Source organism: Rhinatrema bivittatum, chromosome 4 (genome assembly GCF_901001135.1).
Source record: "Rhinatrema bivittatum chromosome 4, aRhiBiv1.1, whole genome shotgun sequence".
NCBI lineage: Eukaryota > Metazoa > Chordata > Amphibia > Gymnophiona > Rhinatrematidae > Rhinatrema > Rhinatrema bivittatum.
In genome coordinates, this window is record NC_042618.1 from 442693911 (window position 1) to 442714110 (window position 20200).

General features: G+C 46.6%; 1 protein-coding gene across 7 annotated transcripts in view; it reads left to right on the forward strand.

The window, feature by feature from the left end:
- NR2C1 (nuclear receptor subfamily 2 group C member 1) overlaps positions 1-20200 on the forward strand; it is a 110090-nt gene that overhangs the window by 77842 nt on the left and 12048 nt on the right. For all 7 annotated transcript variants that reach the window (XM_029601600.1, XM_029601603.1, XM_029601602.1 and 4 more), the window contains exons 11-12: positions 13389-13528; positions 16255-16392. In XM_029601600.1, coding sequence (XP_029457460.1) covers positions 13389-13528; positions 16255-16392 — 278 coding nt within the window. The remainder of the gene's footprint in view (positions 1-13388; positions 13529-16254; positions 16393-20200) is intronic.

Sequence of the window (20200 nt, forward strand, 5' to 3'; positions counted from 1 at the left end):
ATCTCTTCATCCTTGGGTCGGGTCCCAAGAACGGGGCCCAGGCCTCGAAGACGACGATTGCCAGATGGCTGAAGGCTGGCATTGCAGCTTCCTACATTGGGGTGGGGCGGACTCCCCCACCCGGCATTGTCGCGCATTCTACACGTGCTCTGGCGGCCTCTTGGGCGGAGGTCCGCTCGCTCTCTTCTCCAGCAATCGGTGGAGCAGCCACCTGGAAATCGTTGCATACGTTCTCAAGGCACTATCGCCTCCATCTCGCCTCTACTGTCTCTGGACATCTTGGCGAACAGGTTCTACGAGCAGGCCTCGCAGGACCCCACCCGATGTAGGGAAGCTTGGGTACATCCCACTGTCTGGACTGATCCAGGTACGTACAGGGAAAAGAAAATTATTATTTACCTGCTAATTTTCGTTCCTGTAGTACCATGGATCAGTCCAGACGCCCACCGCGTCTGGGTGTTCTGCCTGCTCGGTTCTTTTCTGTGGCTGTGTTTTCTTACGGCTTCCGCTCTTACTGCTTTCGCAGTTCCCCACAGGTTGTCTTGCTGTGTTTTTCGCCTTTCCTACCCGTTGGTAGGATCTTTACAGTTCTAGTTCTTATAGGTACCCGGTTGTTGTTGCCGGTTCTTTTTCAACTTGATCCATTAAGGGGTTCGGGTTTTCTACTCGGGCTTTGATATACTCGATACTGAACTCCTGCAGAGGGGGTAGTGGTATATAGGGTGACGCCCCCTCAAAGCTTGTGCTGACTCCATCTGCTGGATTGGGGACATAACCCACTGTCTGGACTGATCCATGGTACTACAGGAACGAAAATTAGCAGGTAAATAATAATTTTCTTTTTGCTGCGCACAATCTTACAAGGCTTTTGAGATATCCGCTCGTAACACGGCAGGAGGCATAGCCGCTAGTCGAATGTTGTGGCTTCGGGCCAGCACCATTCGAGAAGTTGACAGTCCTCCCTTGTCTCCCTGGCAACCTCTTTGGGGACAAGCTCCGTGAGACAGTAGCACAATTAAAAGAACAGAACAGTGCGGTGTTGTTACTGGCGTTCCCGGCAGAGCAATCGGCGACAAAAAAGTACTACTCAACGTACAGGAAGACCCATTTCCAGAGATGATCATTTAGGCCATATTCCGCATACCGCTCGCCATCTTACCCTCTGTCACGGCCTCAACCGCCACAGCCACAACAGACCCAAGGCAGGCAGAGAAACCAAAGGCAACAACGTTTGCCACAGACTAACAGCACAAAAACCTAGCAGGGTTTTTAGGCGCACCTGGTCCGTGTTTACTGCTACATGCAGGAGGGAAGATATCCCATTTCTACCAGTCTTGGGAAGTGATCCCCTCCACCCGTTGGGTACTGTCTATTGTCAGAGAAGGCTATTCCCTCCATTTCAAGACATGCCTACTCTTCCCCCACCGAGTGAGCCTGCATCAGTCTACCTCAGGGAAATTTCGCTGGCTGCAAGAGGAGCTATCTACACTATTTCAGCAGCGTTCGATCCGGCGGGTCCCCAGCTCGAAGCTGAATCAGGGATTCTACTCACAATACTTCCTCATTCCCAAGAAATCAGGAGGACTCTGCCTTATCTTGGACTTAAGAGTTCTCAACAAATTCCTGGAAAAGGAGAAATTCAGGATGACATCTCTCAAGTCCATCCTTCCCTTCCTAGAGCCCAATGATTGAATCTGCTCGCTGGACCTCAAGGATGTGTGCTCTCACTCTTCCTATGCACCGTTCCTCCTGGTAGTACCTGTGCTTTCAGGTCAACAAACACCACTATCAGTACGGGATACTTCCCTTCAGTCTCTCGTCTGCCCTGAGTCTCTTGTCTGCCCTGTTTAGCGGTAGCAGTGGCCCACCTCAGGAAGCAGGGAATTCAGTTGTTCCCATACCTCAATGACTGGTTGCTAGTGGCACTGCGTCCTACCACTCTTCAGAGCAACTTACAGACTACGATCCAATACATGGAGGGGCTTGCCTTAATAATCAATTACGAGAAGTCCAGGCTTCAACCAACTCAGAACCTATAGTTTATTGGTGCCTACATAGTACAGCTCAGGGAAGAGCATTCCTTCTGGCGGACAGGGCCCACGTGCTGCGCACCCTGGCCATACAGCTGAGAGACTCTACTCACACTTCAGCCCACCAACCCTTGACCCTCTTAGGTCCCATGGCAGCAGCCATTTGTGGTGCCCCGTACGCGTCTGCATATATGGGGGCTCAAGTCTCAATTGACACAATTTTCACATCCGCTGTCTTGGCGAGTACGTCTAACCCGAAGCATGACAACAGACCTGGATTGGTTGCTACACCCTGCAGCTCTCTCCATTGGAGCCCCACTTTGCCCCCCAGGTCATCAAATGATCCTCACCATGGATGCCTCAAGCAAAGGCTGGGGAGCCCATTTGCAAAATATGCGGACGCAAGGACTCTGGTCCCGCTGAGAGACTTTCCAGCAGATAAACCTCCTGGAGCTCCAAGCAATTTGAAATGCAGTATGCATGTTCAAGAGGGTTCCTATGAGGGAAAACCATCATGGTCCACGTGGATAATCAGGTCATAATGTTCTACATAAATAAAGAAGGATGGTCTGGTTCCTGGATGTTGTGCAGGGAAGCGGTGTGCATCCTGGAATGGGCGGAGGAGTGCTCCATCACCCTTCAGGCAACTTACCTACCCAGGGTGGCGAACTCCAGGGCAGACAAAGTTAAACAGGATCTTCCATCCACATGAGTGAGAGCTTCACCAGGGCATAGTGGAGTCTCTCTGCCAATCTTGGGGCCTCCCTCACATAGATCTTTTCGCTACCGATTGCAACAGGAAGTGCAGACATTCTGCTCAGTATATCCCAGCCAGAAATGACTAGCATAGATTGTGTTTCTCATATCGTGGACGGGAGGGCTTCTCTACGTTTATCCACCCAATTCCACTCATCTCGAACCATACAGAAGTGTGTAGTGGACGTTACTGACCTCATCCTGATCGCTCCGGCTTGGCCCAGGCAACCATGGTACTCCTATCTTGTGCGTCTCTCCATCAAACTGCCCATTCCCCTTGGCCACAGTGCAGATCTACTGTTGCAGGACAGGCATCCTGCTTCATCCCATGCACTCCTCGCTGCATCTCACAGCATAGAGGTTGAATGGACAGTATTAAGTCATCTGCGCTTGCCTTCGGAAGTCGAAGAGATGCTGCTGTCATCATGAAAATTCTCCACCAGGCGTAACTACCAAGGCAAGTGGCCAAGATATGCTGCTTGGTGCAACAACAAGGGCATAGACCCCTTCTCCTGCCCACAGGATCATCTTTTGGAGTACCTCCATTCCCTTTATCAAACGGGGCTAGCAACTGCTTCAGTGAGGGCTCATGTCAGTGCGATTGCTGCCTACCATCATCCTCACAATGGCCTACTGGTGTCCAGTCATCCACTAGTCTCCCACTTCATGAAGGGCATTTTATGACTGTGACCACTGGTTCACAAACCACTTGTCCCATGGGATCTTAATCTAGTTCTGGAACAGCTGACGCTTCCACCCTTCAAACCTCTGGAAACTACTCACATGAGATATCTCTCTTGGAAGGTCCTGATCTTGGTTGCCCTGACCTCCACAAGAAGAGTCGGCGAGTTACAGGCTCTGGTTTACTACTTTCCATACCTGGAATTTCATCATGACAAGGTGACCTTACAGACACACCCTTCATTCTTGCCCAAGGTAATTTCGGTTTTCCGCATAAACCAAACTATCACCCTGCCGTCCTTCTTCCCAAAGCTGCACAAAAACGAGTGTGAGAGGCGGCTCCACACACTGGACTGTAAGTGAGCCTTGGCCTACTATAAACATAGAACGCACTCTGAAGCTAGAGCCTCACAGCTATTCCTTTCCTTTAACACGGGTCTGCCGATCTCTAAGAGAACTCTCTTGACTTGGATTTCGCAGTGTATTCAGTACTGTTACAGTAAAAGATCAGAGACTGACCAGTTTGCCAAAGGCCCATCAAGTAAGAGCGATGGCAGTGTCAGTAGCTCACCTATGCAAGGTTCTAATAATGGACATAGTAAAGCCGCCATGTGGTCCTCTCTCCAAACTTTCACTTCCCATTACTGTCTGGACCAGCAAGCAGCTGCGGATGTGGTGATGGGCAAATCCATTCTCCAATCAGGAACACGGTAAGAAGACTGTCCACAACTCTGGACCAGGTTGAGTGCCAATGTTTCACTCATCCTTGGGAACTGCGTCACGTTCCGGCAAGGACCCATCTTGCTGCGCTTAAAGCCTTCAGCTGGGGATTACCAGACAGCATGGCTAATTCAGCCTGCTTATCGGCAGGGAAAAAAAGCAAGTTTGCTTACCGTAAACGGTGTTTTCCATAGGTAGCCATGCTGATCCCCAGACTGTCTCTACTTCATGCTTCATAAACATGCTTTGGTATAGACTGAGGAGAAGATGGTGCTGCGCGGGAAAAGACAGAGAGCCGCACACAGAGCAAAGTTCTGTCAGCTTGGTCAAGCTCCACTCAGCATCCCGGAAGGACATCCTTAGAGAGCATGGCTAATTAATCCTGCTATCTACGGAAAACACTGCTTATGGTAAGCAAACTTGCTTTTCATACCTCTGGTAGAATTTGTAAGATGTGTAGTATTTTAAGAAAACATGAGTGATCTGTTATTTTTAATGTTTCAAGTTAAACTGTTAAGCATCACAGAATAGCAGAATCATTAAAACAAACCATAGCAATAAAGGAAATAATAAAATGGTCCTGTTCAAAAGTTTACATACCCTTGAATGTTTGGGCTGATAAAATACATGTAAGTTGACACACACAGGTTGAAATGGCAATGAAGGATAGATATCCACATCTGTGCCTTGTTTGTTTGTAATTAGTGTCTGTGGAAATTGTCAGTGAGTTTCTTAGCTCTTGAAAATCCCTTGTGCATTTCATCCAGGGCTGCACTGACTTTGGTAGTTACTGAAGCATGGGGAAAGCAAAAGAACTGTCAAAGGATCTGTGAGCAAAAGTAGTTGAACTTTATAAATCAGGAAAAGGATAGAAGAAGTTCCCTGTTCCATACCCAGATCAGTCCAGACTCCTGGGTTTTGCCTCCCTTACAGCAGATGGAGACAGAGAAAGTTTTACTGATGTTGTCACTTTACCTGGTGTGCCACCTGCAGTCCGTCAGTATTTTTCTGTCTCCAGCAGATGGAAGATGATGCAAATCCTGCAGTCTAAGGAGAATAAAAAAAAAAATTTTTTTAGAAGTAGTGTTTAGGGTTAGGGATTACTACTTGGCCCTCCCTGAAAGTCGGTAGGTCCTGGTGGCGCTATCTTTTCAGGTAGAGGAGCGGACGAGCAGGAGGGGTTTGGAAACCCCTGAGTCTGTCCAGATCCTTGACCTGCTGAGGGGCAGATAGATGGTGAGGCCAGTTCCCTCTCCTTCCTCCTACAGCTGGACAGCCGGAGCCTGGAACCGCAAAAGGGAAGTCTTTTTTTTTTTTTTCCCTATAAAATTAAAAAAAAAAAAAGTCTCAGTTTTTTCTTTGCTTTTTGTGGTGCCGGTCGGGTGCTTCTGCCAGGTTTTGCGGCATTCCAGTTCAGATGTCGGGTGCACTTGAGGTCTGGTTTTTGGTGGTGTTGGTGCGGGCGAGCTCATGTGGCAGTTAAAAAAAAAAAAAAAAAAAAAAAGAAGTAATTTCCTGGCCATGCTGCTCAGCGGGCAATGCGCGGCATGTGGGGAGACACGCAAGCGCCTTTCTCTTACTGGCACTCGCTCCCGCTGCATCACCAGGGAGAAGGCAGCTCGGGGAGTGCTAGGGGAGCCTCGGACAGGCAGCGGTCCTCCGTGGGCAGTGCGGGGGTAGCTGAACGACCCGAAGGTGCCTTCCCAATTTCGGCAGGAATGGTGGCCTTTTTATCTTCTTTTGCTGCCGCGACTGACAGGCCTGCAAGGACGCTGCCCTGCCCCCACCACTGTCACCAGCAGATCAAAGACCCCGGATTTTGTCCTGCTTATGCATAAGGCATTTTTGGCAAAAAGAGCGACTGGATGTCATCCTGCAGGAACCAGTTATTGCAAAGAGGCCGCGTTTGGCCCGATCTGGTGGGGAATGCAGATAATAGCTTGGAGGCTGATAATCCTCTGGCTGGTGAACCATCTGGGATAGAACCTCATTTGAGCAGCACGGGCCCTGATAACACTCGGGATCAAGCACTCTCAGTGGAGGGAAATGATCCAGAAGTGGTCCGCTTTATTTGCTGAAAGGAATTGTGGCCCTTAATACCACATGTTCTAAACGAGCTGGATATTAAAGAGCCCCAGGCTGATTCGGACTATGAGGGAGTGGATCCAGTCATGTGGGGCTTGAGGGGGCCAGTGCAGGCATTCTCTTTCCCCAAGTCAGTGAAGGAAGTAGCGCTTTCGGAGCGGGAGACTCCAGATACAGGTTTGAAGGTTGACAGAGCCATGGAGAAGCTGTATCCATTGTGGATGCTGTAGGTTAATGCTTCAGTTTCCACAGTGATGAAGAAGACGACAATTCCAGTGGCGGGATCAGCGGCACTTAAGGATATGCAGGATAGGAAGTTGGAGGTACATCTCAAGAAGATTTTTGAGGTGTCTGCATTGGGCATTCACGCTGCTGTATGTAGCAGTTTTATGCTCCGGGCCAGATTGTGCTGGGTACAGCAATTGCAATCCAATAAATAGTTATCCCCAGATGATGCGAAGCAGGCTGAGACTGGCAGCCATGGTGGCCTATGGTACGGATGCTTTGTACTGCTGTTTTCAATGCTGTTTTTCTCTTTTATTATATATTCGCACTTCTTTTTCTTCTTCTTCTGTTTTATACCTTTCCACTCCTGTCTCTGCTGCTCATTATGAGATAGTACTCCATGTAGAAACTTACCCAGTATAAATAGTATTATATGAGAAAAATAATACTTTCACACTGGCTTCTCTTTGTCTTTCCTATCTTTATATTTGTTGTAACATTATTATATAATCACCTGACTCTGTAAGATAACATATGTAGTCTTGCTATCATAGGGTTTCTTTTCTTTATAAAGTAGCCATCCTTGCAGCTCCACTATAGAGCTAATGGATACCTAGTGAAACTTAGTCATACTGTTATTATTTGTCAGTTAGAGAGTGCGTGGCTATCTGAGTCTCAATTACTTTAGGGGGGATCTAGAGGGATCACAACTACTTCTTCTCAATCTATGATGTCCGCGGTTTCTGCTAGAAGGCTTCTGTGGTTAAGGAACTGTTCTGCGGATGTTTGATCTATGTCTCAGCTGGGATCTCTTCCATTAAAGGGGAAGCTGCTTTTTGGTGAGGACTTGGGAGGAGCTTGTGAAACTTCTCGGAGAGACCTGTTTTTATACCCTTTTAACTATTGTTATATGAGAGAAAATGACACTGAACAAACTGCCAATTACAAGGGCTTCTTAATGCAATAAAAAATTTTATTAGTCTAAATTTGTAACATTCTATATTAATATCTGGTTACTTATTATAAATCTGTATAGGCTACAAATGACCTATACAGGAAGCAAAGTATCTAACATATAACTGGCAAGCAAATCAATATAAAACACCTTACTGCTATACTCACATTAACCCACGGCCTGTCAAAGTACAACTTTGCTTGACTACTTCTCCTTTCCAACTGTTTTTATAGGTTTCCTATTATGCATTGCAAGCTAAAAATTATTGCTCTAAATCAGCTCATTATTGCTCCATACCTGCATTCCAGGTCACATTTTCCTTATCATGCCAACTGTCAACATGGCCTAGTTTCTGTTCCCCTTATCAGTTCCTAGTACGCACGTCCTTGACCACCTCTTCACAGATTTATTTTCGTACCCAGAAGCATAGCCTTACTTTATTTCCTGTTATTCACTTTCTCAATTCAGACTTTGAATTGCTGAAACTGTAAGATCTTTTGTGCAACTTGTGCAAGTTGCCCACTGGGTTCAGACCAAGGTTTCTGACCCAAGGTTTTTCTGCCATCAGCATTTTCACAAGACCAAGGTTCACAGACCAAAGGGCACAAGCTTCCAGAGGACAAGTCGAAGGTTAGCAGAAGTTTCTCTTCGTCGTTCTCTTACGGTTGAGCCGACATCCCTGGCAGTCTCGTCCTTTGGGAGGAGGCAGCAGTCTTGGAATCGGTTCTTTCGAGGCCATAGACCAATCAGAAATGGTACTGGTCAGCGAGCCTCCGATTTCAAGTCCTCCCAATGAAGCGAGGCTGGTTCAGTCCTCTGTTCCAAAAATCAGAGGTTGGCTAACATTTTTTCTCGAGGAGTGGGCTGAGATCATGTCTGATCAATGGGTCCTAAGTGTGATAGAAAACGGTTACGCTTTAGAATTTGCACATCCGTTAAAGGATTTGTTCATAAGGTCCCCTCGCACTTACAAGCAGAAAAGATGTGTGGTTCGAGAAAGCTTGTTGTCTACATTTGTTGGGGGCCATCATCCCAGTGCTGGTCGAGGAGCAGGGAACAGGAAGGTATTCCATTTATTTTGTGGTCCAAAGAAGGACAGTGCTTTTTGTCTGATTTCTGAATTTAGAGTACCTCGTTTTCAGATGGAAACGTTGAGGTCGGCAATCGCTGCAATGAGCAAAGGGGAGTTTTGGGCTTCTCTAGATTTAACTGAGTTGTATTTCCACATTCCAATTCGACCGGGCCATCAAAGGTTTCTCAGGTTCATGATCCTTGGAAATCATTTTCAGTTTTGTGCCCCATATTTTGGGTTGGCAACAGCACAGAGGACATGTACAAAAGTGATGGTCACAGTGGCTTCAGCTCTTTGGCAGGAGGGCATCCTTGTTCACCCGTATTTGGAAGACTGGTTGATTCACGCAGAGGACCTTTGTCATCGGGCAGTGGCAGTAGCGCTGCAGCACTTACGGTTCCTGGGCTGGGTTATGAATTAGCACAAGAGCCAGCTGGTGCTGTCTCAAGTTTTGGAACTTCTGGGAGCATGCTTTGACACCAGGCTCGGAGAGGTTTTTTTCTTACCGAGGAGCAGATTGTCAAGATCCGGGGACAGATTCGCAGATTGCTAAGCAGGGCGGTTCCCAGGCTCTAGGATAAGAACATAAGAACATGCCATACTGAGTCAGACCAAGCATCAAGCCAGCATCCTGTTTCCAACAGTGGCCAGTCCAGGCTACAAGTACCTGGCAAGTACCCAAATACTAAGTATATACCATGCTACTGATGCTAGTAATAGCTGTGGCTATTTTCTAAGTCAACTTGATTAATAGCAGGTAATGGACTTCTCCTCCAAGAACTTTTCCAAACCTTTTTTAAACCCAGCTACACTAACTGCACTAACCACATCCTCTGGCAACAAATTCCAGATTTTAATTGTGCAATGAGTGAAAAAGAACTTTCTCCGATTAGTTTTAAATGTGCTACATGCTAACTTCATGAAGTGCCCCCTAGTCCTTCTATTATCCGAAAGAGTAAATAACCGATTCATATTTACCCGTTCTAGACCTCTCATGACTTTAAACACCTCTATCATATCCCTCAGTTGTCTCTTCTCCAAGCTGAACAGTCCTAAACTCTTTAGTCTTTCCTCATAGGGGAGCTGTTCCATACCCTTTACCATTTTGATTTGCCTTTCTCTGTACCTTCTTGGGTCTATAGCTTCCACATTGGAATTGGTGCCTTGGGCGTTTGCTCCTATCTGTTCACTTCAGTCAGCCTTGCTCTCCAGGTGGAACCCAGTTTCAGAGCAATTAGTCTGGATTGGTGGCTGTGTCGGGACAATTTGGGCTGTTGGATAGCCTTGGAGGTCCCACGTTGGATAGTAGTTACAACTGATGCCAGCCTCTCCGCTTAGGGGGTGTGTGTCAGGCTCAAGTGGCACAGGGGCACTGGTCTCCGGAGGAGACGTCATGGTCCATTAACCATCTAGAGATGAGAGCAGTGCATCTAGCATTCCAGGCCTTCCTGCCTCTAGTTTGGGGCAGACCAGTGAGAGTTTTGTCGGACAATGCAACGACGGTGGCTTAAATCAACCAGCAGGGCGGTACCAAGAGTCGAGCGGTGACGCAGGAGGCTCAGGAGTTAGTCCACTGGGCAGAGCCCCATCTGGAGATCCTGGCAGCTTCCCATATAATGGGATTGGACAATGTGCAGGCGGATTTCCTCAGTCGGCAGCAGTTGGATCCCTGGGAGTGGGAGTTGTTAGAGGAAGCCATAGTCCTGATTTGTTGCAGGTGGGGAGTCCCTTGCATGGATCTCATGGCAACATGGAAGAATGCTAAGGCTTCACAGTTCTTCAGCCGGAGGGAGCATGGGGCAGAAGGAGTCAATGCCTTAGTCCTTCCGTGGCCACAGGGAATTACCTGTATGTTTTCCATAGTGGCCGCTGGTGGGCAAGGTCTTGTGAAGAATAGAGTCATCCGGGGCAGGTAGTTCTGTTGGTGCTGGAATGGCCTCTTTGGCTATGGTTCATAGATTTAGTCAATCTCGCAGTGGATGGCCTGCTACGTCTGGCTCATCTCGCCAACCTGCTGTGCCATGGTCCTATGGTTTTGGATCAGGTGGATTGCTTCTCTCTCGTGGCTTGGCTTTTGAGAGGAGGTGCTTGAGAGAAAAGGGGTATCTGGAGGATGTTACCACTTTGTTACAAGCAAGAAAAGTCCATCTATTTGACATATGTGCGAGTGTGGAAGGTGTTTGAGGTTTGGTGCAAGAAGCATAGTATGGATCCGAATTGAGCTTCTGTGGCCCATATTTTGTCTTTTTTGCAGCAAGGTTTGGTGAAAGGTTTGGCTTGACTCTTTAAGGGTCCAGGTGGCTGCCTTGGGGTACCTTAGAGGCAAGATGCATGGGGTGCCTTTGGCTGCGCATCTGGATGGGGTATGGTTTCTGCGAGATGTCAAACATTTGCGTCCCCCGGTGCAGAAAATATGTCCCCTGTGGCGCCTAACCTTGGTTCTTAAAGCGTTGTGGGACACCGTTTGAGCCGCTGTGCAGGGCGACTTTGAAGGATCTTACTTTAAGGTTGTTTTTCAGGTGGCAGTTTGTTTGGCTAGGTGGATTTCAGAGCTACAAGCAGTTTCATGAAGGGATCCTTTCCTACGGATTTTGGATTCAGGGATCTCATTGCACACGGTGCCTTCTTTTCTTCCAAAGGTGGTTTCATCCTTTCACTTGAATCAATCCGTGGAGTTACCAGCTTTTCCAAATTTGGCTAGGTCGGTTGCTTTGGATAAGGAGTTGAGGGGTCTGGATGTGAAGCGAGCACTGTTGCGCTCTCTGGAGGTCACTAATAGCTTTAGAGTGTCTGATCATCTTTTCATTCTCTTGAGTGGTGCAAAGAAAGGGCAGAAAGCTTCAAAAGGACCATAGTGAGGTGGTTGAAGGAGGCCATAATTTTGGCATAAATTTTTCATAGGATGGTCAGTACCTCAGGGTCTGAGAACTCACTTGACTCGGTCGCAAGCAGCAACCTGGGCTTAATGCCAGTTAGTATCGCCACAAGAGATATATATAGGGCGGCTACTTGGAAGTCATTGCACATTTTCTCCAGGCATTATTGTCTGGACATTCAGGCTCCAAATACCATGGGCTTTGGGGAAAGCGTACTTTGAGCAGGACTCTCACAGTCCCACCCAGTTTAGGGAAGCTTTGGTACATCCCAGGAGTCTGGACTAATCTGGGTAAGTACAGGGAAAGGAATGTTGGTTTTTACCTGCTAATTTTCATTCCTGTAATATCATAAATCCGTCCAGAGTCCCGCCCGGGTTTGGAGAGTCTGCTCAATATGTAGTTTTTTGTACATAAGCTGAAGGATTTTCAGTTGGCTTTTTCTGGCTCAGGTGATAGTTGTACATTCTGACTTGTATGGTTATAAGGATAATTCAGATTTAATGGTTCCTTCTAGTCCTGCTCATTTGGCTGGAGATGTTTGATAGTTACGCTGACTTTTGGGATCTTTTTCCATCTTAGCTTGGGTATAAGTCAATACTGATGGATTGCAGGGTGGCACACCAGGTTAAGTGACATTCGGGCCGATACAGTAAAGTCCACGTTTGCCCGCTCTCCCGGCGCGCACACAGGCCACTCTCCTGTGTGCGCAATTCAGTATTCAAATTAGGAGTGGCGGCTGTCAGCGGGTTTGACAGCCGACGCTCAATTTTGCCAGTGTCTGTTCTCAAACCCGCTGACAGCCACGGGTTCGGAAACCAGACGCTGGCAAAATTGAGCGTCCGGTTTTCAAGCCACGGGCCGATTTCAAATTTATTTTTTTTTTGTAACTTTCGGGACCTCCAACTTAATATCGCCATGATATTAAGTCTGAGGGTGCACAGAAAAGCAGTTTTTACTGCTTTTCTGTGCACTTTCCCGGTGTCTTTGGGTAGGCGCTAATTTCTGAAAGTAAAATGTGCGGCTTGGCTGCACATTTTGCTTTCTGAATCGCGTGGGAATACCTAATAGGGCCATCAACATGCATTTGCATGTTGCGGGCGCTATTAAGTTCGAGGGGGGTTGGCCGCGCATTTTCGACCCCTTACTGAATAAGGGGTAAAGCTAGCGTGTCAAACGCACTTCCAGTCGCGGGTTAACAGCGCACTGAACTGTATCGGCCTGATTGTCAGTAAAGCTTTCTCTGTCTCCATCTGCTGGAAGGGAGGCAAAACCCAGGAGTCTGGCCTGATCTGTGGTACTACAGGAATGAAAATTAGCAGATAACCAATTTTCCTATAACTAAAGGTTTGAAATCAACCACTTTCTTTCCCAGTCAATCACTTTAGAGCCCATGCCTAGAGAAATTCAGTTTGTCTACCTGTGCAGAACTGTGTCCAAGGCCTTTCTCTCCCCTGATCCAGCTCTCCAGTTACCCAATCAAAATTGATCAGATTGGACTTGATAAGATCTACCTCTGGTAAACCATGCTGCCTCGTGTCTTGTGTTCCATTAGATTCCAGCAACTGCAGCATCCTCTGTTTTAGCAGTGATTCCATTAATTTGCTCACCACAGAGGTCAGATTCCTCCTTTCCAGTTTTGTGGCAGTAAGCACAGCACCTGCTTCACCAGCAATGCAGCTAAATACTGGCAGTTTTGAAGTTGTGTTACATGGTTCTTGTTCAGTATAAACAGGAGGTTTTACTTGTACTGAAAAGATTAGTTGGCTTGAATCCACTGTGCTGTGGAATCGGACCAGTGCTGGTGGTGGTGATGGTGTGCAAGTAGGGGCCGGAGAAGTCTCTTGTTCTCCCCAATTTGACATCACAAAAAGGCACAGCTTAGATTGTTAACAGCTGGAATGGATTTAAACCAAAGTCTCTTTCTGACTTGTGCCGAATGCTTAAAGGCTTGTGTTGTTGAAAATGTCACTTTGCATTCACCATAACAGACAGGAGAACAGCATACTGCTGGTAAAATCATGCTGGAACGAGCTCTTCACGCTTGGCCTCGCCCAGTGCTCCCAAATGATGAATGTGGCCACCATATTAACGGCGTTCGTCAATCACCTGCATGGCAGCCTGCAGCAGGGTAAGAGGCGCTGTTTTCTATCTTATGCAAGAGTCTATTATTTTAGCACATTTCACTGATCTTTTGTGCTTGTGATTTAATTATGATTATTTTTAGTTATAAAAGCTAATAACTGTGCCTCCTTTGGTGGATTTCTAGTACTTTGTGTCCTATATAGCAGGCCGATTTAAAAACAAAAAACCCGCAGGAGAGCAGGCGCTCCGTGTTGAGCGCCTGCTCTCCCGACGCGCACCCAGGCATCTCTCCTGGGCATGCGATTCTGTATTTAAATTAGGGCCGGCGCTATTAAGGAGGCGCTAGGGACACTAGCGCCTCCTTATTAGCAGAAGCGGCGGCTGTCAGCGGGTCCGATAACCGATACTTAATTAACACCTTTGGGCAGGCGTTAATTTCTGAGAGTAAAATGTGCGGCTTAGCTTGCGCTATTAGTTTTGGGAAGGTTGGCTGCGCGTTTTCCACACGCTATTACCCCTTACAGTATAAGGGCTAATAATAGCTTGTCTAAAACGTGCGGCTAAACACCGTTCTGTATGGGCCTGTAGGTGACCAGTGTTGCACTGCAGCAGAATGCACCAGAGCGGCAGTCTGCTGTTGCAGGCGCTCATAAAGCGACCTTTTGCGTCCAGTTCTAAATCTAGAGTCTCCCGTGTGTAGTGAGTTGTTCTAGGCTACTAGAAAACTGCTGGCTCCATCCCCTCAATATAACTTCAGAAAGAGAGATTTTAAAGCTGCCATGTTTTTACCTCAGACTGCTGGAATTATGAATTTTCAGTGTATGTTTTTCGCTCTGGTTTTTCCATCTTCAGTAGGTTTGTAGAATACTTCTTCAGCACAAGAACATGCTGGTTATTGAAACTGGCAGTAACCCATGGTTTTGCCCAGGTATTTTAATTCACACCACCACGTCTGGAAAGAAACTAAAAGGTTTGCGCCAAAAGTGTGCATTGAAGTTTTGAAATCCTTAGTATTAAGAAATAGTCCAGAAAATTAATGAAGTGCTTTTACTCTTCACTAGGCGTGTCTGTCTGAAGAGAGTCAATAAAAACTATTGCACTTGCATAGTGACTAGTTTGCAACTCTCCATAAGTTGTGGTGAAAAATGAGAATATTCAACCTGAATCAGGCAGTTTGCAGGGCCATGTGGTGCATCTGTAGCGGAGGTAATCCCCGGAAGAGCACTTGATGTGATTTACTTGGATTTTAGTAAGCTTTTGATACAGTCCCAGCTAGGAGATTCGTGAACAAATGAGAAGCTTGGGAGGGGGTGCCAGGGTAGTAGCATGGATTGCAAACTGGTTGAGTGACCGGAGACGGCCTGTAATGGTAAATGGAACCTACTCTGAAGAAAGAGCCATGTTAAGTGGAGTGCCACAGGGATCAGTTTTGGGACCGGTTCTGTTCAGTATCTTTGTGAGTGACCTGGCGGAAGGGATAGAAGGTAAAGTTTGCAGATGATACTAAGAATTGCAACAAAGTTGGACACGCCTGAAGGAGTAGAGAGAATGAAAAGTGATTTAAGAAAGCTTGAAGTATGATCAATGATTTGGCAGCTAGAGTTCAGTGGCAAGAAGTGCAGTGTCATACATCTGAGGTGCGGCAATCCAAAAGAGCTGTATGTGATGGACTGGGAGAGGGACCTTGGCATGATAGTGTCTGGTGATCTGAAGGTTGTGAAGCAATGTGACAAGGCGATAGCTAAAGCCAGAAGAATGCTGGGCTGCACAGAGAGAGGAATCGCCAGTAAGAAAAAAAAGGTGATAATCTCCCTATACAGGTCCTTGGTGAGGCCTCACCTGGAGTACTGTGTTCAGTACTAGTGCCCATACCTCAAAAAGGATAGACAGAATAGAGGCGGTCCAAATATGAGTGATCAAAATGGTGAGGGGTCAGCACTGGAAGAGGAGAGGCTGAAGGATATGAATATATGTATATCCTGGAAGAGAGGAGGTGCAGGGGAGATACGATAGGGACCTTCAGATACCTGAAAGGTTTTAATGATGCACAATCATCAAAACATTTTCCGATGGAAAGAAATCAATAGAACTAGGGGTCATGAAATGAAACTCCAGGGAGGACGACTCAAAACCAATGTCAGGAAATACTTCTTCATGGAGAGGGTGGTGATTGCCTGGAATGCTCTTCCGGAGGAGGTGCTGAAGACAAAAACAGTTAAGGATTCAAAGGGGGATGGGATAAACACTGTGGATCCCTAAAGGTTAGAGGTTGAAAATAAAGAAGAGTGCATGGGGTAACTGGGGGTAACTTGCTGGTGTGGCAGTTGCTACCCTTAACAATTAAGCTTTGATACTGTTAATGCAACTCCATCATTTCTCTCTGCTTCAACGGCAGAGGATAAAGGGGAATTGGATTCACACAGCAGTCAACGAGGGCCCCAACTTTTCTGGTTTGGGGAACAAATAAACATGGGGGTAACTAGCTGATGTGGCATTTACTACCCTTAAGCACTAAGCCTGATACTTTTGATGCAACTCCAACATTTCTTTCTGCTTCCACGACAACGGTTAAGGGGCATTGGATTCAAATAGCATCCGAGGGCCCTGACTTTTACGGTCTGGGAAACTGATAAGCACGGGGGTAACTTGCACAGTGCAGCGGATACTGGCATAAGCTTGCTGGGCAGACTGGTTGGATCATTTGGTCCTTTTCTGACATCATTTCTATATGTAAGAGTCTGTGTCCCTATTCACTGTCCTTTTTTGTTGCAGACAAGCTGTCAGCAGAGCGTGTGAAGGTCGTGATGGAGCACATCTTCAAGCTGCAGGAGTTCTGTAACAGCATGGTTAAACTTTGCCTCGATGGCTATGAATACGCTTACCTTAAAGCAATTGTGCTCTTCAGTCCTGGTACGTAAATCCTTCTTACTGTAGCTTACAGCCTTCGGCCGCCGCCTTCACTGGCATGTCTCAGCTGAGCTGTTAATTAGTTGCTGAAGTAGCTGCAGAAAGGATGGTGGATGCATGGCCTAACCTTCCAGTGAAGGTAGCGGGGACAGCCACAGTAATGGAATTCTGGATGGCATGGAATAAACGCAGTGGATCTCTTTTACAGGATAGTATAATATAACATGGATATTAGCATAATTTTTACAGAATATATTAAGAGTTTAATAAACTTTGTACAATGGCGGGGGGGGGGGACTGGTGGGGCGAGAGGCAGGGTGCTGGGGAATATTATTTGGTGGGGGGAGGGGGGGGGCTGTGGCGGGATTATTTATCTGGTGTGAATGCTTTCCGGAAGAGTCAGGTTTTGAGGTTCTTTCGGAAGGTGGGTGTAGAGGGGTCGGTTTGAGAGCGGGTGGAAGGTTGTTCCAGAGGTGAGGGCCTGCTACGGATGCAGCACGTTCTTTAGTGGAGACTCGGTGTACTTCCTTGGCGGGGAGAATGGGGAGTAGGCCTGTGTTGGTTGAGCGGAGATTTCTAGTGGGGTTGTGGAGGGTCAGAGGTCCTTGTAACCAGCTGGCTCTGTCATTATGGCCTCTGGCCCCGCCCCCGGACTGCCCCTTTTGTAAAACCCCGGGACTTAGACGCATCCCGGGGCATTATGCGCATCGCTGGGCCTTTATAAAATAGGCCCGGATTGCGTAACCCCCCCCCCCACGCACGTAAGGCTTTTAAAATCTGGCCCATTTTTTAAGGGGATTGAATTATGATATATATGAAAGAATCATGAATGGTGAGCAGCCAGGCTTGATGCCTTCTTTGGTACTACTGCTCAAGTTTCAGATTTGTACTAATTCAACCCCTTTTTGTGTCTGCTACCATGTGTCCAATATATGTGAGCAATATAATGAAGTCTCAATGATATTGACAAAACATCTTGATGGCGCTCCACGTTGATCAGATTGTATAATAAAGGCTACATTAAATTAGTGCTTGGGAGAAATGGAATCTTTACGGATTATAAAAACAACACAGAGGCTGGTGGCTGTTAAATTTGCTGAGGCATGAGCTTTTGGAGAATAGAGCCCTCCATCCTCAAAAGTTCATTCCAAAAAAGGGAAAGCAGACCGAAAGGAATAAAATAGGCAAGCACTGGCAAATTAGTAGAACATTTGAACCAAAAAGCCTGTGAAGGAGTCAGTTGGGTCATTAGATGACAGATGAAAAGGATGTTCAGGAGGACAAGGATTAATTAAGTCTTTGCCTCCATCTTTATGAGGAAGTTGTTGGGAACATACCCACACCTCAAACATTCTTTGATGGTGATTTTGAGCAACTAAAATGAATCTCTGTGTTAATAGAGGATGTAATGGATCAAACTGACAAACTAAAGAGTAACAAAACTCCAGGACCGGATGGCATCCACCCCAGAATCCTGAAAGAACTCAAACATGAAATTGCAAACCTGTACTAGTAATCTGTAGCCTATCATTTAAAACAGCCACAATATCTGAAGACTGGAGGATGGACCAATGCAAAACCAATTTTTTAAAAGGGCTCTGGGGTGATCCAGGAAACTATAGACCAATGAGCTTGACATCTGTGCTGAGCAAAATGATTAGAAGATATTCTTAAAGGCAACATCATCTTCATCATTGTTGTTTGTTTCCCGTCTTCCATAAATTATGCCCAAATCACTGCCCGTATAGGTAGATAGAGCTTAATGGAGAAGAGTCAACGTGATTTTAGCAGAGGGAAATCTTACCTTTCCAATCTTTTAGAATTATTTAGTGTTAATAATCATGGGGTCCATTTTCAACTGCTGTGCGGCTTGGTTAGTTAGTTGGATAAAAGTATCCGGCTAATTAACAGGGTATATTCAGCGGCGGGTTGCTATCTTAAAGTTAACCAGTTATGTCCAACAGGCTAACTTTATAACAGCCCTACGGTCTGATCAGAATTAGTCACATAGGTTAAGTGGCTAACTCTGAATATCTGACGGGCTGATACAGTACAATGCGCTCCAACGGAGCGCACTGTTAACCCGCCATTGGACTCATGTTTTCCCTTACCCCTTATTCAGTAAGGGGCCGAAACGCACGTCCAATCCCCCGAACCTAATAGCGCCCGCAACATGCAAATGCATGTTGATGGCCCTATTAGGTATTCCCGCGCGATTCAGAAAACAAAATGTGCAGCCAAGCTGCACATTTTGCTTTCAGAAATTAGCGCCTACCCAAAGGTAGGCGCTAATTTCTTTGGGCACCGGGAAAGTGCACAGAAAAGCAGTAAAAACTGCTTTTCTGTGCACCCTCCGACTTAATATCTTGGCGATTATTAAGTTGGAGGTCCCGAAACTTTCCAAAAGTTTAAAAAAAAAAATAAAAAAATTTGAAATTTGCCCGCGGCTGTCGGGTCGAAAACCGGACGCTCTATTTTGCCGGCGTCCGGTTTCCGAGCCCGTGGCTGTCAGCGGGCTCCTGTCAGCGGGCTCGAGAACCGACGCCGGCAAAATTGAGCATCTGCTGTCAAACCCACTGACAGCCGCCGCTCCGGTCCAAAAGGAGGTGCTAGGGATGCGCTAGTGTCCCTAGCGCCTCCTTTTACCTGGTTTTACCGCCAGGCCTAATTAGCATAGTGAATCGCGTGCACAGGAGAGCGGGCGTTCGCCCGCGGACTTTACTGAATTGGCCTGTGAGTTAGCTGTATAACTTATGTGGTTAACTGTTACACCAGGAAACGCCTCCCACCTGCCCCCAGAATGCCCCCAACTTATGCAGCTAAATTCTAGCCACATAACTCGTTATATGGCCAGAATTTAGCTGCATATGGCGATGAATATTGCCAGGTAGCCATTTAGATGGATACATTTTCAGTTATCAGTCATCAGTCTAAATGGCTTTTGAATATCAACCTCCATGTAGATAAAGATCAGTTAGTTAATATAGTGTATTTGGATTTTCAGAAAGCATTTGACAAAGTTCCCTATGAGACTACTCAGAAAATTAAAAGTCATAGGATAGGAGACAGTGTTCTTTTGTGGACCGGTAAGTTGAAAGAGGGTAAAACTAAGTGGTCAGTTTCCCAAGTGGAGAAGGGTCATTAATAGAGGGATTGGTCCTTGGACCTGTACTGTTTTACATATTCATAAATGATCTGGAAAAGGGAACAAATGAAGTGATCAAATTTGCAGATGAGACAAAATTATTCAAAGCTGTTAAAAACAGCAGCAGATTGTAAAGACCTGCACAAGGACCATGTGAGTCTGAGACTGGGTATCTGAATCACGGATAAAATATTAATGTGGAAAAGTGCAAAGTGATGCACATAGGGAAAAATAATCCCAACTGCAAGAACATAATGCTGAGTTCTGTATTGGCAGTCACCACCCAAGAAAAGGACCTTGCAGTATTTGTGGACAATACATTGAAATCCTCAACGGCGATCAAAAAAGCAAATTGTTGCACCTGTTCGTCGCAGACGACTGCACCCTCTATTGCTCACCTTTTTTCTACCTGACTCAGTTCCTTTTGGGAAGATGGCTGCCTCCGCTTCTCCACGCTGACTCCTCCGGCGTCCCCGGTCCGGCATAGGCGATTGCATTCGCCATTTTCTCCCGGAGTCACCTAGGGCACGCGTGCGCACGCAGCCCTGTCCTTTACGTGCTTCATGGCAGGAACCTTGGGGGCGTCCCCACTGCATGACATCACAAGCTCTGGTATTTAAACTTCATTCACAATTCCTAATACGAGTTAGCAAGGAATCCTCCATG